Source organism: Acanthaster planci, linkage group LG04, assembly GCF_054643075.1.
Source record: "Acanthaster planci isolate LZ-2023a linkage group LG04, COTS_SCS, whole genome shotgun sequence".
Taxonomy (NCBI): domain Eukaryota; kingdom Metazoa; phylum Echinodermata; class Asteroidea; order Valvatida; family Acanthasteridae; genus Acanthaster; species Acanthaster planci.
This window is the reverse complement of record NC_141780.1, coordinates 4,880,225-4,893,170: the sequence shown is the minus strand read 5'-3', so window position 1 is coordinate 4,893,170 and position 12,946 is coordinate 4,880,225. Positions and strand designations below refer to the sequence as shown.

General features: G+C 41.6%; 1 protein-coding gene across 8 annotated transcripts in view; it reads right to left on the bottom strand.

Annotated features, from left to right (window-relative positions):
- The window catches only part of cttnbp2 (cortactin binding protein 2), a 74,965-nt gene extending 62,417 nt beyond the window's left edge, over positions 1-12,548 (bottom strand). For 2 of the 8 annotated variants that reach the window (XM_022225573.2, XM_022225574.2), the window contains exons 1-2: positions 12,299-12,548; positions 11,479-11,675 (exon numbers count right to left, since the gene is read on the bottom strand). In XM_022225573.2, coding sequence (XP_022081265.2) covers positions 11,479-11,604 — 126 coding nt within the window. In that variant the 5' untranslated portion in view covers positions 11,605-11,675; positions 12,299-12,548. Of the gene's footprint in view, positions 1-6,267; positions 6,525-7,099; positions 7,331-11,478; positions 11,676-12,236 lie in introns of those variants that run through there. The other 6 variants (XM_022225572.2, XM_022225575.2, XM_087135451.1 and 3 more) reach the window with 5 other exon arrangements.
- Positions 12,549-12,946: the final 398 nt, after the last annotated feature.

Genomic DNA, 12,946 nt, shown 5'->3' with positions numbered 1-12,946 from the left:
TTGCCTTTCAGTGATAACTCTTGCCGTCAGCTTTTTTTCCCCCCGACATTCGATCATTAAGAGGCAACGCTCTCTTGTAGCACCTCAAGGAAGAGAAGTTACAAGACCTGCCAACACAATGCCAGCCATGTCGTGCGTGACTCCTTGGCCGTCTCAGCATTGTTTGCATTCACGTACCAAAGGACCAATCTGGGCAAAACTGATGAGGTGCTCTTCTCCCACTCCTTCAGGCTCAACAAGCATGTAATTAGTTCGACACGAAGGCACGCTTGTCCAGGGAAGTACAGTACATACACTGTCACCTGATCACAAGCTTACCCTTTTCTTCTTTTTTTTTTCTTTCAAACCGTAGATTTTATTAAGTCTGCAAGGTTATTTATCCTTTTTTTACCATCCAAGGAAAACTATATACTTGCTTCAATGGCAAACTGGCCATACACTCAGTGAACATTCTAAAACTGCCAGTACAGTGCATGCCTTCAACTCAGGAAGTATCATGCAAATGGTTGCTTCCATGTTGTATTTTCTCATGAAGGATCAGCGCCAACATTTCTGCAGCAATGAAAGATAAAATTCTGTGACATTCAATGCATGGAACTCATGAAACTGAGTGGCTTTTTTTAGGAAAAGAACTATCCAAAATGTATCCAAATCCATGGTTTTAGGCCCAGATATTTGCTCATTGAGGACAAAGCCAGGATTCCTTTGAAAAGTGGCATGTACATCTAAACTCAAAATGGGATTTTTTTTCACAAATAAGATGTCTAAAAACAAGAAATGGAACATTTCATCCATTTGAGCCAATTTGGGCCCACAGCAGTAATCTCTGATTTGAGACTTGTAGCAAGTCTACTGGACAAGAATGAGCAATCATCCAACAACCAGTGCTGAGAGTTTGTGCCCGAATTCAGCAGAATAAGGGTAGTTAATTTGGGGATATCAATCTGAGACCAAGACTAAGTGAAATTCCATTTCTCTCCAGCAAATACAGGCCGGATTTCCACTTTCCAGACATTCAGACAAGTCATGGTGCAGAAAAGCTGTCAGTAGAGGCACAGATCCTGTCCAATCAGTAATGCATCATGGGAAGGAGTCAACATCCATTTACAGACACCAACAAATTCAGTTGTCGTGTTTGTGTCACAAATTTAGTTATTATTTGTGTCACTTTGGAGTTGAAATACATGTATAGTTTTTGTGTTCTTGCTTAAGACACCCTTTTTTTTCTAAAACATTACCACAACAAATTTTTATACACAAGGCTTTTGAACACATGCATTTTTGGTACCCTGAATTCTACATTACACATATCCAAATAAACTACCGTATCAGAGAGAATCCCCCTTCAGCTCTTTTCTTTGGGGGGGGTTAGAAAAAATGTAGGGGGGGAAAAAAAAGTTGGGGAGGTCCCAGCTAGTAACTGAATCGTGATTCATGCATCATCACTCTCAGGTGATATTCAACGTTTTTCTGAGCCAAATTGGTTTTGGCGGTCTGCAGGGCCTTCTCGCATGACAATTACGACGCAGGAAAAACATTTTGACGTGTCAGGTCCCTGACTTTGAGGGGGTTTTCACAAGGTCTACGGAGAATCGTCTTAGTGGTGTAAGGACTCCAAGGACCTTTCACTGTTGATTTTGGTTTCAGACCAAAAGAAATCCTGGTGAAATTTGATAAGGATGGGGCGATTATTTCGAAGGAAGGGGCAACTGTCAAACATGACATGTCGTTAATTATTTTTTTTGAGGGGGGAGCTAAAAGAATCTGCCTTGTAATTTTTTCCATGACTCATCCTAGGAATCATCCTAGTACTGTAACTTCAACACAGGTACAAGTTCCACACTCAAAATGTTGTTTTATCATTATGTGGCTAAGTGATGCACGGATGAGCACTGGCTATTTTGGATGAGTCACGGGCTCATCTGGGACGGTCGTCACACTTGGCCGGACACTGTCAGTGGTGTAATGGACGCACCAATGACTCCAACATGAGTGGACACTATGGGTCTGAATTAAAAATGCTCGGAATGGTGATGACCTAAACTATCCCCATCCCCAACAAACCTCCCCCCCCCCAAAAAAAAAGGATGTGAAAAGAATGATTGTTTGAACAGAACACAAAACATTAATTCTAAGTTGTACATGTATCACAGTGCAAACATCCTATAGCAAAATCTCATTAAAAAAATAGTCTTTTCAACATCAAAAAAGACCACACTCAACTTTATGAACCGAAATTGCAAAGAAAAGAAGAGATCATTCTTGTTTTCTTTCTGGATCATGCCCCTCCCCTCCCCACATGCCCTGCCAGAGACAGAGTCACACTGTGTTTTTTGCTGAGCTGGGGCATTTGGGAATTCCTGAGCCACAGCCTCGCAAATAATGTAAAATCAGCCATTACCCAAGCTCAATCAAACAGCTACATCGGCGGCAAAAAATTTATCAATCAGGTGGAATGAACGTTGAACAGGGAAGAGGATTACATGAATGGAGTGGAACGGGATGGAGCAGACAGGCTTTGTGGCGTCTGCCTTTTGAATACCACGGCGAAGTCAGCGACACCCTGGCATCATCCCACAGGAATTAAATGTGGGTCCATTGGGTGCCATGGGTTTTTTGTTTGTGGTGCTTGAATAAAATCCCAATTAGACCTGAGACAATTTGGGCTTCATTATAAACCGTCCGACTAATTAATTATTCACCCACGGTGGAGGCCAACGCAATTAATTTGTAATTGCAGGAATTGTTCCAGGTGGAGAATTTCCCACTGCATTTTGGAGTCATCCAGGTTTGTCGTCGGTAATAACTATGTTGATACATGCACCTGTGACCTCAGGAGTCATCAAGGAAAAAAGTAACTGCTACTAGGACTTCATTTACCCGCATTACGTTAACAATATAATCTTTCCAAGTCACTTCAAAACAACAATGGTCGAAATTTATCTAGATAGGTTTTAAGATTAGGTACATTCATGCATGTTTAATGCAAGTGTTACCCCAACTCAATATACAAAATGCGTAGCAGAAAAGTTCTACCTCTACATGTATCTAAAATTTAAAATCTGGTACTTTGGCAGATGCTTTAAAAATTTTAATTTGAAAATGGTTCTAAAAATGTCCACTGTAAGCAAGATGTGAATCATACGTTGCTGCTATTTCTACTGTAGCCTAGGTGCATTACACACACGTTTGCAGCAAGTACGTACATGTACCATATGCCTATCACAGATGTGCGCCACACCTTTCCAGTGCACTTACATGTACATGTACATGGATGACCCCTAAACAAGAGCTGACATGGCTTTTTTTATGAAACAACAGTTTGAATAAGAGTCACAGATGAGTCGGTTTATATGCCATATTGTCTTTTTTCTTAACATGGACATATTTTTGGTATTGTATAGATTTTAGACAACCTAATGAATTAGTGGTTTCAATATACATGAACATGTACGGTATGTATGTCATTAGCATGGTATACCACAACAATGGCAGAACGATGTTCAAAGTGGTAGGGGTGCGGCTGTGAGACCATCGCCAATTAGGCATCAGCTATTACTGGATCAATCCATTAAGCTCCATTTCATTACTGGACCTGCAAAAAGTGGGGTGGGGGGAACATCCCCCCAGTCGAAAAGTGGGGGCCATTGGCCCCTCCCCTTCCACCACCAGTGCTGTGCGGAAGGCAGGCCTTGCACAGAATGTTGCTGGCCTCTTGGCTTGCCCATTGCTCATTTGACCAGCTCAGATGAAACTTTACAAACTTGTGGGTTATTTTTTGCAAATTTAAAATATACATCCTCTTCAGGTATGCAAAATAGCATGTTTACATGTACGTACATACACGCGTACATGAATTTTAAACTATAATGTATTTGATACTGAATTATGGGGAAAAATACCAGTGTACCTCACAATTAATTTTCATTGACCTGTCCTGCAATTTCACGATCCTGTGCTGTTTTGACAAAATGATAAACAAATTATGTACGGCAGATATGAAACACATTTTTTCTGCTGCTTGTGTAGTGTTCCCTATCAGTATATTACATGCATTATTGGAAACCTGAAACACACAGATATCATCTGACCTTTCATGCATGGAGAGGTTATCCCTTTCAACCAAGGGATAAAAAAAAATTAACGGGAGTGTCGTCTGGCTTTTCTATTTGCAATCAAGTAAAGGTCAGAGTGAGACATATCATAATGTCATCAACCCTGTGTGACTGCAAAAAGGCATATACGGGAATACACGTGTTTACAGTACAGTTGATATTGTGCAGGTGACCAGTGTACTGAGGATGATGCAATGTATGAATGTGTAGGTTGGTAGGTGTCTAATTGCAGAGCTACAAAATGTTTTATAGCTTCATGGTCTAACACAATTTGAATTCACCAAACTAAAGACACTGTTGCTGTATCTCATGACTCGGGGCAAGCTTTTGCATAGCGACCACCATCTCGGGAATGGACTGGTTCCTTTGTGCCCTTCTTACCCAATGAGAACAGCCGTGTTGGTGCAAGGTGTCTCTTATGATGTACAGTGTACGTAACTGAGCAAAAGCTTGCCCTAAATCACGAGGTATACCAACAGTGTCTGCAGTTTGGAGAATTCAAATTACGCTAAAGTGAATCTAAAGAACTCCATATACCAGCTTTTATTCAAATTTAACTAGTGAAGAGCCTTACTGACCCTCAAAAATAGTTACGACATTTACCTCCCCCCCCCGCCAATTTTTTTTCCTTAGTGTTTGTGATGTACATACATGTATGTAGAAAACTAACTGAGGCAGGGCTTCTTTTTTTTAAAAATCTTCATCACCCAAGGATTAGCTACATGTACATGTATGTAAGTCCTGTATAATTAATGGCTTATTCATTGTTTGCCCATTAACAGGTGAGGCTGTGTTTGTCACTCATCACACTTTATCCACCACCAGGAAGTGCCAAGGCCATTGTGTGTTTGTTTTCACTGGCTGAAGTTGACCTCACCCACTCTAAGTACATTGTGCAAGATCTCGCTGGAGTCATTTTTTTAGGAGAAAAATTCGGGCCACAGATTGACAGTTTTTTTTGGCCGATGAATGCGTCGAAGTTGAGTTGTTCTCCAATTCCTTGTAGAGCAAAGCTCTTTCAGTTTCATTATGAAAATGAGCTCAGCAGACAGACTTTCTGCAAAACTTTTAACTCTTTCTTTACCCTTGATATTTGCTGACAGCATACGACACAGACTTCCGTTGTTCGTGTTACGTTACTGAGCCACAGTTCCTCATATGTATTATTCATAAACAGAGACTTTTTTCCTCCCCGAGCAATTCTTATTTGACTTGGTAAAACTTATGTGATATTTATTACACAAAGTGACTATCATGTATCTTGAGTGAATTTTTCCAAGAATGTATAACTTGTCAACACACAGCCAATATGTTGCAGACATCTGCACGTACTATAGGTTTTTTCTTTTTTGCAATGTACAACACAGAAACCATTCACGATACTACTTAAATGTCTCAGCAATGTGCGACATGAAACATTCACAATGTTGTGCCTGCTTGGCCAAGTGGAATAGGACGAATATAATTTGGCATAATATATCACTAAGAAGATGAACATTAATATTAACGTTCCATACGTACATGTACCTCCATGGCCCAGAGAGGTCAGATTAAACATGAAACATTCATTACAGCCCTAGTACATGTCTCCGACTCCCAGCAACAAGACAAAACCATTCAGTACATGTCCTGCTTTGACAGCCAAAATGGTGGTGTAGCATGAAACCGTTACCTCCTGCAGTACAGCAATTTTATGACGCAGAAAGATGTAATGCGAAGGCATTAATGTAAGGTAATGACATATACATGTACTGTCTGCCCTATCTCCGTCACGGTCCACTGCCCACCAAGACATGAGATGAAAATCATTCACAATATGCTCCACTGCCCGCCAAGACTTAACATTGAAACCTACAAACCCTGTCTTCATGGCCTACATGTATGTTAAACATTAAACCGTACACTTCTGTCCTATGTCTCCATGTCACAGCAATGCGTGCTGTAATATGAATCCATTCACTATGCACTATCTCCATGGCCAAGCAGGATACAAAAATCCCATTTCCAACAGCACCTCCATGACTAAGCAAGGTACATGTACGTGTGCAATATTAAATATTACCACCGATGTCCTCCAACCTGCATACAATGTACAGGTACATCAGCGTTATTTGTCCAGCAAGAATAGCGTGAAACTCACTGATGTCCTTACCTCCATGGACAAGCAATACTGAGTACCAGGACATTCAGTAGGATCTGGGGGGAGCTCAGATTACTGCACAGAGGCGGCTGTACTATTTCACTCCTGACTCCGGTCACTGTGTCATGTTGATTCAGGTCACATCCTTGTCACCCTTGGTCCTAGTCCACTCAGCCACCGAGTCCTGACTCCTGACCTAGCCACTTGACGGCCCACGACAAGGGGGTGCATCCACTGCATCGGCTGGGCCCAGCCACATGCATGCACGCATAATACTACACAACAAGTAAATCTCTTCCCTCGAAGCCCGGGCTGCAATATCTACATGCACACCCATCTGACAGTGGGCCAACATTCCCGCTCCGTGAATAATTTTTGACAGTGGATGATGCACTGGCGGGGATGTGTATACATGGATGTCAGTCTATCCATCTCCTGACCGCAATCTGAGCAGACCCATCTGAGGAAGTAGGAGTGTGACGCACGGTACTGCGTACCAGGATAATGCACTTGAGGCACTTCGGCTTTGCCAAGAACACAATTTTCCAAGAATCTATACTACTACTAATAGCAAATTGGGCACTTTTTCAGTAACCCAAAGTAGAACAAGGAACTTTACCTTTACACCTAAAATATGGCGTACAGCACAAAAACTCAGAGGCAGTGTACTAGAACAAAAGAAATGCAAACTGGTAATTTGATACAAACAAAAAACACCACTCTTCCTGCTGATAGTTGATTTATCTTCTTGTGTGCCTGGCTCGAAACAACAAGCTGAACTGCTTGCTTGAGGCAACTCTCTTACATGAACTTTCCCTTCACTGGGACTTGCTTGCCTGCTTACTTGTTCGCCTGCTTGGCTTGCTTGCTTGATACCGGTAGATATCTCCTCCATCCCTGCTCCCCATCCAACACTCCAACACTTCAAAGTGGATAGTACAGACAGGTGCAGATGGTACTTTGGAAGAAAAGTGTAGCCTTTTTATGCACTTGGTCCAAATCTTTTCCTACCCCCATGTTCGGACCATGTCTTCCTACCTCCATGGTCCAAATTCATTGGCTGCAAAGGAGAAAATCTGTGGGGCAGACTGGTGAGGAATTTCATTGCCACTCATTCCCCCGAGACCCAGAGTACCTCCGGCATTCGTTTTGACTTATCTGCACTGACTGCAGAAAGGTTAGTCATATACCAATCACGGTGTCAAGTCAATCACTCAGCTGACCTTTCGAGACATACCTGCCGCGGTTTTGTAAATGTTTAAGAACTTAGTGTGGACGGTACCAGTACATTTGGCCACATGATTACACTGGGCACTTTTTATTTTTAATGCCTACTTCAAATCATAATATGACCACATACATGTACATGTACAGTAGATGCAACAATTGCTGTGGAGCTGCACGTGCGTGTACATGTTCATGTACATGTATGTATGTGCATGCATGCATAAAATACATGCAATACGTGCATGTCTGCCTCCTGCCTGCAGCTGTAGACAACACACCGATACAGGTCTTGCGAAACAGCAATGGAATGTTTTAATGGGCTGGTGAGTGTGCACAGGGCAGACTGAAAAGGAACCAAGATGACGGGCATACAAACGCATGTAAGCACTTGATAGTTGGCACAAGTTCATGTAAATGTATTGTTTGGGTACTTGGAGCAAATAGTCTCAAATTTTAGCTGGGAGGACCGAAGTCCAACGTTGCTACGCACGGCTGAGACATCCTGGGCCACACAGCAACTGCATCAACTTAGGCAGGCCACAGAGGCCTGGGCCTGGTTACCATTACATAGCAGATTTGATACTGGCAGCAGGGTACCGGGTACAAGGCCTTGCCCAGTGTCTGTGCATAGAGATTCACTAATCCAAAATGGTATTTGCTTACACTTTTTGCCAAGGGCTCTTGTTAGGAGCTCTTATTTTTGGTTTCATATAATTCTGACCTGCAGACCTGTACAGATCTCTGAGTGCTTGCTGATAGAAATTGTTATGCACTGTTTATGATTTTTAATTCAGAGAATTTCTGGTGTTGCCCTTTACATTTGACAGAACATTCCTGAAAGCTTGTTACCCTAGTTGTGGGAGAGCTGTGTTGGCTCACAGGATATACATGCATAAGTACTCTCTACTTCAACTTAACGATACCGGAAACGTTTGATGCGAGTTGAAACAAAGGCCCTTTTTAGCCACATTGCTTACTAGAGCTCTGACACGAAAGTTGATCATCATTTCCTGTTTTTGTCCAGACAGGGGTTATGATGATATCATATGATACTACCGTACCTGAGCTTGAAATGGAAATAATTCTGAACACTGAAAAGATAAATTGTTCACTTTGATTCAATGTTCCAGTTCTATTTAATGCAAGCAAAATGAGAATTTTTCAATTAATGCAGGCAAATCTGGAATTAAAAAAAACATCCTCTGTGCGACAAGTACACCAGGGTCAACTTCTTGACAGGTCAGATAATCTGTTAGTGCCTGAGTCATTTCAAAATCCTGGATCCAAAATGTTCATTTTTGTGGTTATGGGTCACAAACCCATGAATGTAATTTGTGGTTAAATGTGCACCTAATCAAAATTACCGTGTAGAAATTCCCACCAGCAAAAAAAATCATAGCAGCAACGTGAGGCGAGCAAATTGGATTGTAACAATATCAGGTCGGGGGGCCTGCGACTTAAACCGCACTGCACAATTGTGCTGGGCGGCTGACCGGAAAATGGAAACACAATCAGTTCGACCAAACAACAATCCCGCACAGCCTCAGAAAACATTCCTTATCACAATCGCAGACCTCTGTTCACGGTGCACAAAAGAAGTATACCCACGACATCAGTCCCTTCGTTCTTCCATCAGTGCACAGACACTGTGTATCTCGGGGGGGGGGAGATGCGGTAGAACACAAATTTCAACATGAACAAGGAAGAAGAAATATCCAAGACTGCCTGCCTGTATAGCACTTCACATCCGTGCCCTTCATGTATTTACAGGGGCTTAATGTGCTGTTCAATTAATAACGACGTCACAGCACAATCCGGACTACCAAGCCAACATCAACTCCACTTGGCCAAGGCTTCCTGCCTGCATTGAGCACAGATTGTTTATGAAGCTTCCCCAGACAGCTAGAATGTTCATAATAATTTGGACTAGTTTCAACTTGCCTGGAGGAACAGGGCTCTTCAGCCAATCAACAAGAGCACTAAGGAGGTCCATGCAAGTGCTATGCAATGGAATTTGACTTGAATCCTTGAAAAAAAATGTCAGTTTATCTATCACTCTCTAAGTGTGTCTCTTCTTGGTACCAACAAAAATCTCCCCATTTTTTGTGGACAGAGATGGTGATGGGCTGGTGATCAGTATTTGAGTGCAACACAATGTACATTGGAGAAGGAAGAACTGACTCTACATTTTTCTTCAATTACAAATTTGCATATAGTGTGTTGCAGCTATCCAAGAAGTACATGTAAAGCAAACTATAGTTTGGGCCAATTATTTAGTATGAGCTACCAGTAAACGTAATAAGCATTCACAACATACATCACATTTACAAGTATGCATCATAAGGAAAAAGGTGACCAGTTACATGTACTTTCACAGACCTCAGAAAGACGGTATATGTATTAAATTAGAACAAATGTTTTCACTTCCTGTTCATTTATTTGGACAGGGACAAGAAATAAAAACAAACGGATTTAGAAAAAGACTTGTCCACTTTGTCATATACTGTTTGGTTACTCTGAGAATATGCAGTTGTTAGTTAAACTGTGCATGTACACATCCGTATGCAGAACATGCATTGGAATAACATTTGTTTTTGCCACATTACACAGAAAACACAATGTAACAATTAAAACCAATCGATTAATATCCAAAATCATCTGTCCTGAAATACAGGCGCCACAAGACTGTTGCCTTGATAACCCCAGGCTTTCAATTCATGCAACGGTCAGTTCGCCACTCTGGGCTGCAACACCAACGACGATTTGGTATCTTTAATCAAAACACGATATTGCCAACATCTGGAGAGGAGCTGTGCAAGGCAAGACGTCCAGGGGCTTGGTGATGAGACAACCAAGGTCAGAGAGGATGGTGCGATAAGATGAAGCTGTCTGATTAGACACCGGCTGGGGACCAGGAATCGACATTACTTGGATCATGATGATGGGCGTTTCCACTGGCTTCAGCTCTTCATTTTTATGACATGAACTACGATGGGAAGTATTCCACCTACAAACCTCCCCCAAGCCCCTCCCACCAAAAATGCATTAAATAAACAGTATCGGTCTACTGGCCATACAAGGCAGGTCAAGCCTGGTTCCTATTTATGCCATAGGGTCAACTGTTGTTTTGCCGTGACATTTGACATTACCCTAGTCGCTTGTAAAACTTGCACTGGGAATTGATTTATGAATCCCTTGAGAAAAAAATAAAAGTACCCGGCAAATAATTCTTCCAATGTATGCATGTGTGCCTAAAAAATAACACAATCTGCCTGATTAGAAAAAAATCTTGCTCATACAAGTTACCTTTCAGATTATGGCCAACCCTGGGACGAATTTTTCTAGAAATACAGGGTTTGATAAGCATGGTGTTGTAAACTTTAAGAGCATTGCAGCAACTCAAGACAACAAGCTCAATGTGATGTGAAATTTCTTGGGCTTCACAGTTCAGATTAAACGTAAAGATTTCATACACATTTATCGGTAAAATTTGCATTGTGGCAAACGTAGAAATTGAACAGATTATCAATAAATTAATGGTTGGAATTCTGAATTTAAGAGTAGACACTCTAACATATAAGTCAGACCTCCAAAAATATTGTCCAGACTCAAACTCAAAGATCCTTTCACCAAAGACCCCAAATACCAGGATTAAAATTACATTTCCAAAATCAAAACGTTCCTTTAATTTTTTCCCGAATGTGAAAACCAAAAAAAAAACAAGCTCCAAAAAAGGAAATTGGTAAGGACACTAAACCCATCTTTTTCATATACCTTCACCTTAATCCAAACCAGGTCAAGGTCAAGTTTGATTACACCTGCTGGAGTTCCTGAATTCCGAGTCTTTAATTGTCTCATTGATTATTGATAAAAGATTTCTTGAAACTGACGGGCCATGCAGTAACATAAGGGTCTTATGTCTTCGAAGTCGACAGAATGTCAACCACCGGAAAAAAACTTACAGTACATGTACATACTGTCAATTCAGTATCCTACCTGTGTTGAGCAGTCCGCACTAGTGTCAGAGGTCGTTGGGTTCCCAGCAGAGGTTGGGGTCGATAAGCCACAGCTGCCAAACTGATCCAACGTAATCTCCGCCAGCAAGCCCACGGCTCCGGACATGATTAAATTTGGTCAACTAAAGGTGTGACGCTGCCTGGTTCTGTTGAGCAATGTCGCTGGATGCATATCACCTGGTGAGCAAGCACACAGTCTTCTGAACAACTCCAAATATCTTCATTCGCTACCGGTACGTATACTGGCAAGACTTCTGGATCAAGCCACAGTGTGCTTGCCATCAAACACCTTTTATTTTCACTGAAGACGAGTTCATTCATCATGATAAATCAGCTTGGTAAAAAAAGGAAATCGTCTGATGAAACTTTTAGGTCAGTGTTTTAAAACTTGGTGTTTTTATATTCATGGCTGGAGACCAACTCTTTACTTGCCATTTTAATATTAATCAAACTCAAACAGTCCACTTAGACCCTAAGTTGGTATAATTCAGAAGTCAGTTAACGAGGATTTTACCATGTTCATTTCAAAATAATTTCTATCAAATAGGCCTACCATGAATAAAAATTAATTCAGTGGCAGTGATCTACATCTGAAATTGTGCGAAAATAATGAAAGTTAAGAGTCAATTTTCAATCAAATCAAATGGACGGTCCCATTTCAACTATAATTCACTATGCTTGCACAAGTTGCAGTGGGAATAATGCGAAGGCCTATCTTCACACTACAAGGCTACATACATGCACAGCATATACCAAGTACCACTTCCTGGCCATGTTGTGTGCAGTTTTTGCGTGCTTACTTTTTCCCGGGAAAATTGCAGTCCGTGTCGGGTAGCATGGAAGGATTGGTTATCCAGCTGCAGGAAACCTCCGCAGCAAAGTCACTGACAGCAGCAACGTTCCGAGTTGAAGCTTGCAGGAGCTGTCATTTTACACACACATCACCGAGAACCACGATGAGTCACAAGCAAGAGTTTTGAGCGTTAATTATTTGCAATTGCGATGATGAATGAGTTGTTTATGTTGTTCGTGGTCCGGTCCAGTCCCCGAACTTTACGTGGGATAAGCCGCGTACGTACACCAGCGACAGATAATGCACAATGTTCAATGAGTGAAGCCACCTACTTGAACTGAAAGCATTTTATTGAACCGGGGCACGTACGCAGAGCACCAGTGAAAAGTTCACGGCTAAAAACTCCTAGTGTAAAAGTTTAACGTTCATTTGAACAGCGCCCTCTACAGCTCCGCACTTCGCGGGAATTTCTCTGCCCCGGGTCAGCTGCAGCCACGGACTGACACGACCTCTACGTTGCGATCTCTTCTCAGTGAAAAATTGTCTTCGTGATTCATCCTGTAGCATTTTGAAGATTTCTGTCTTTCAAAAGGGGAGGAGGGGATCTTAAGGAAAGTCGTTTTTTTTAATTGAAAAATTCCATTAGGTTACTTCC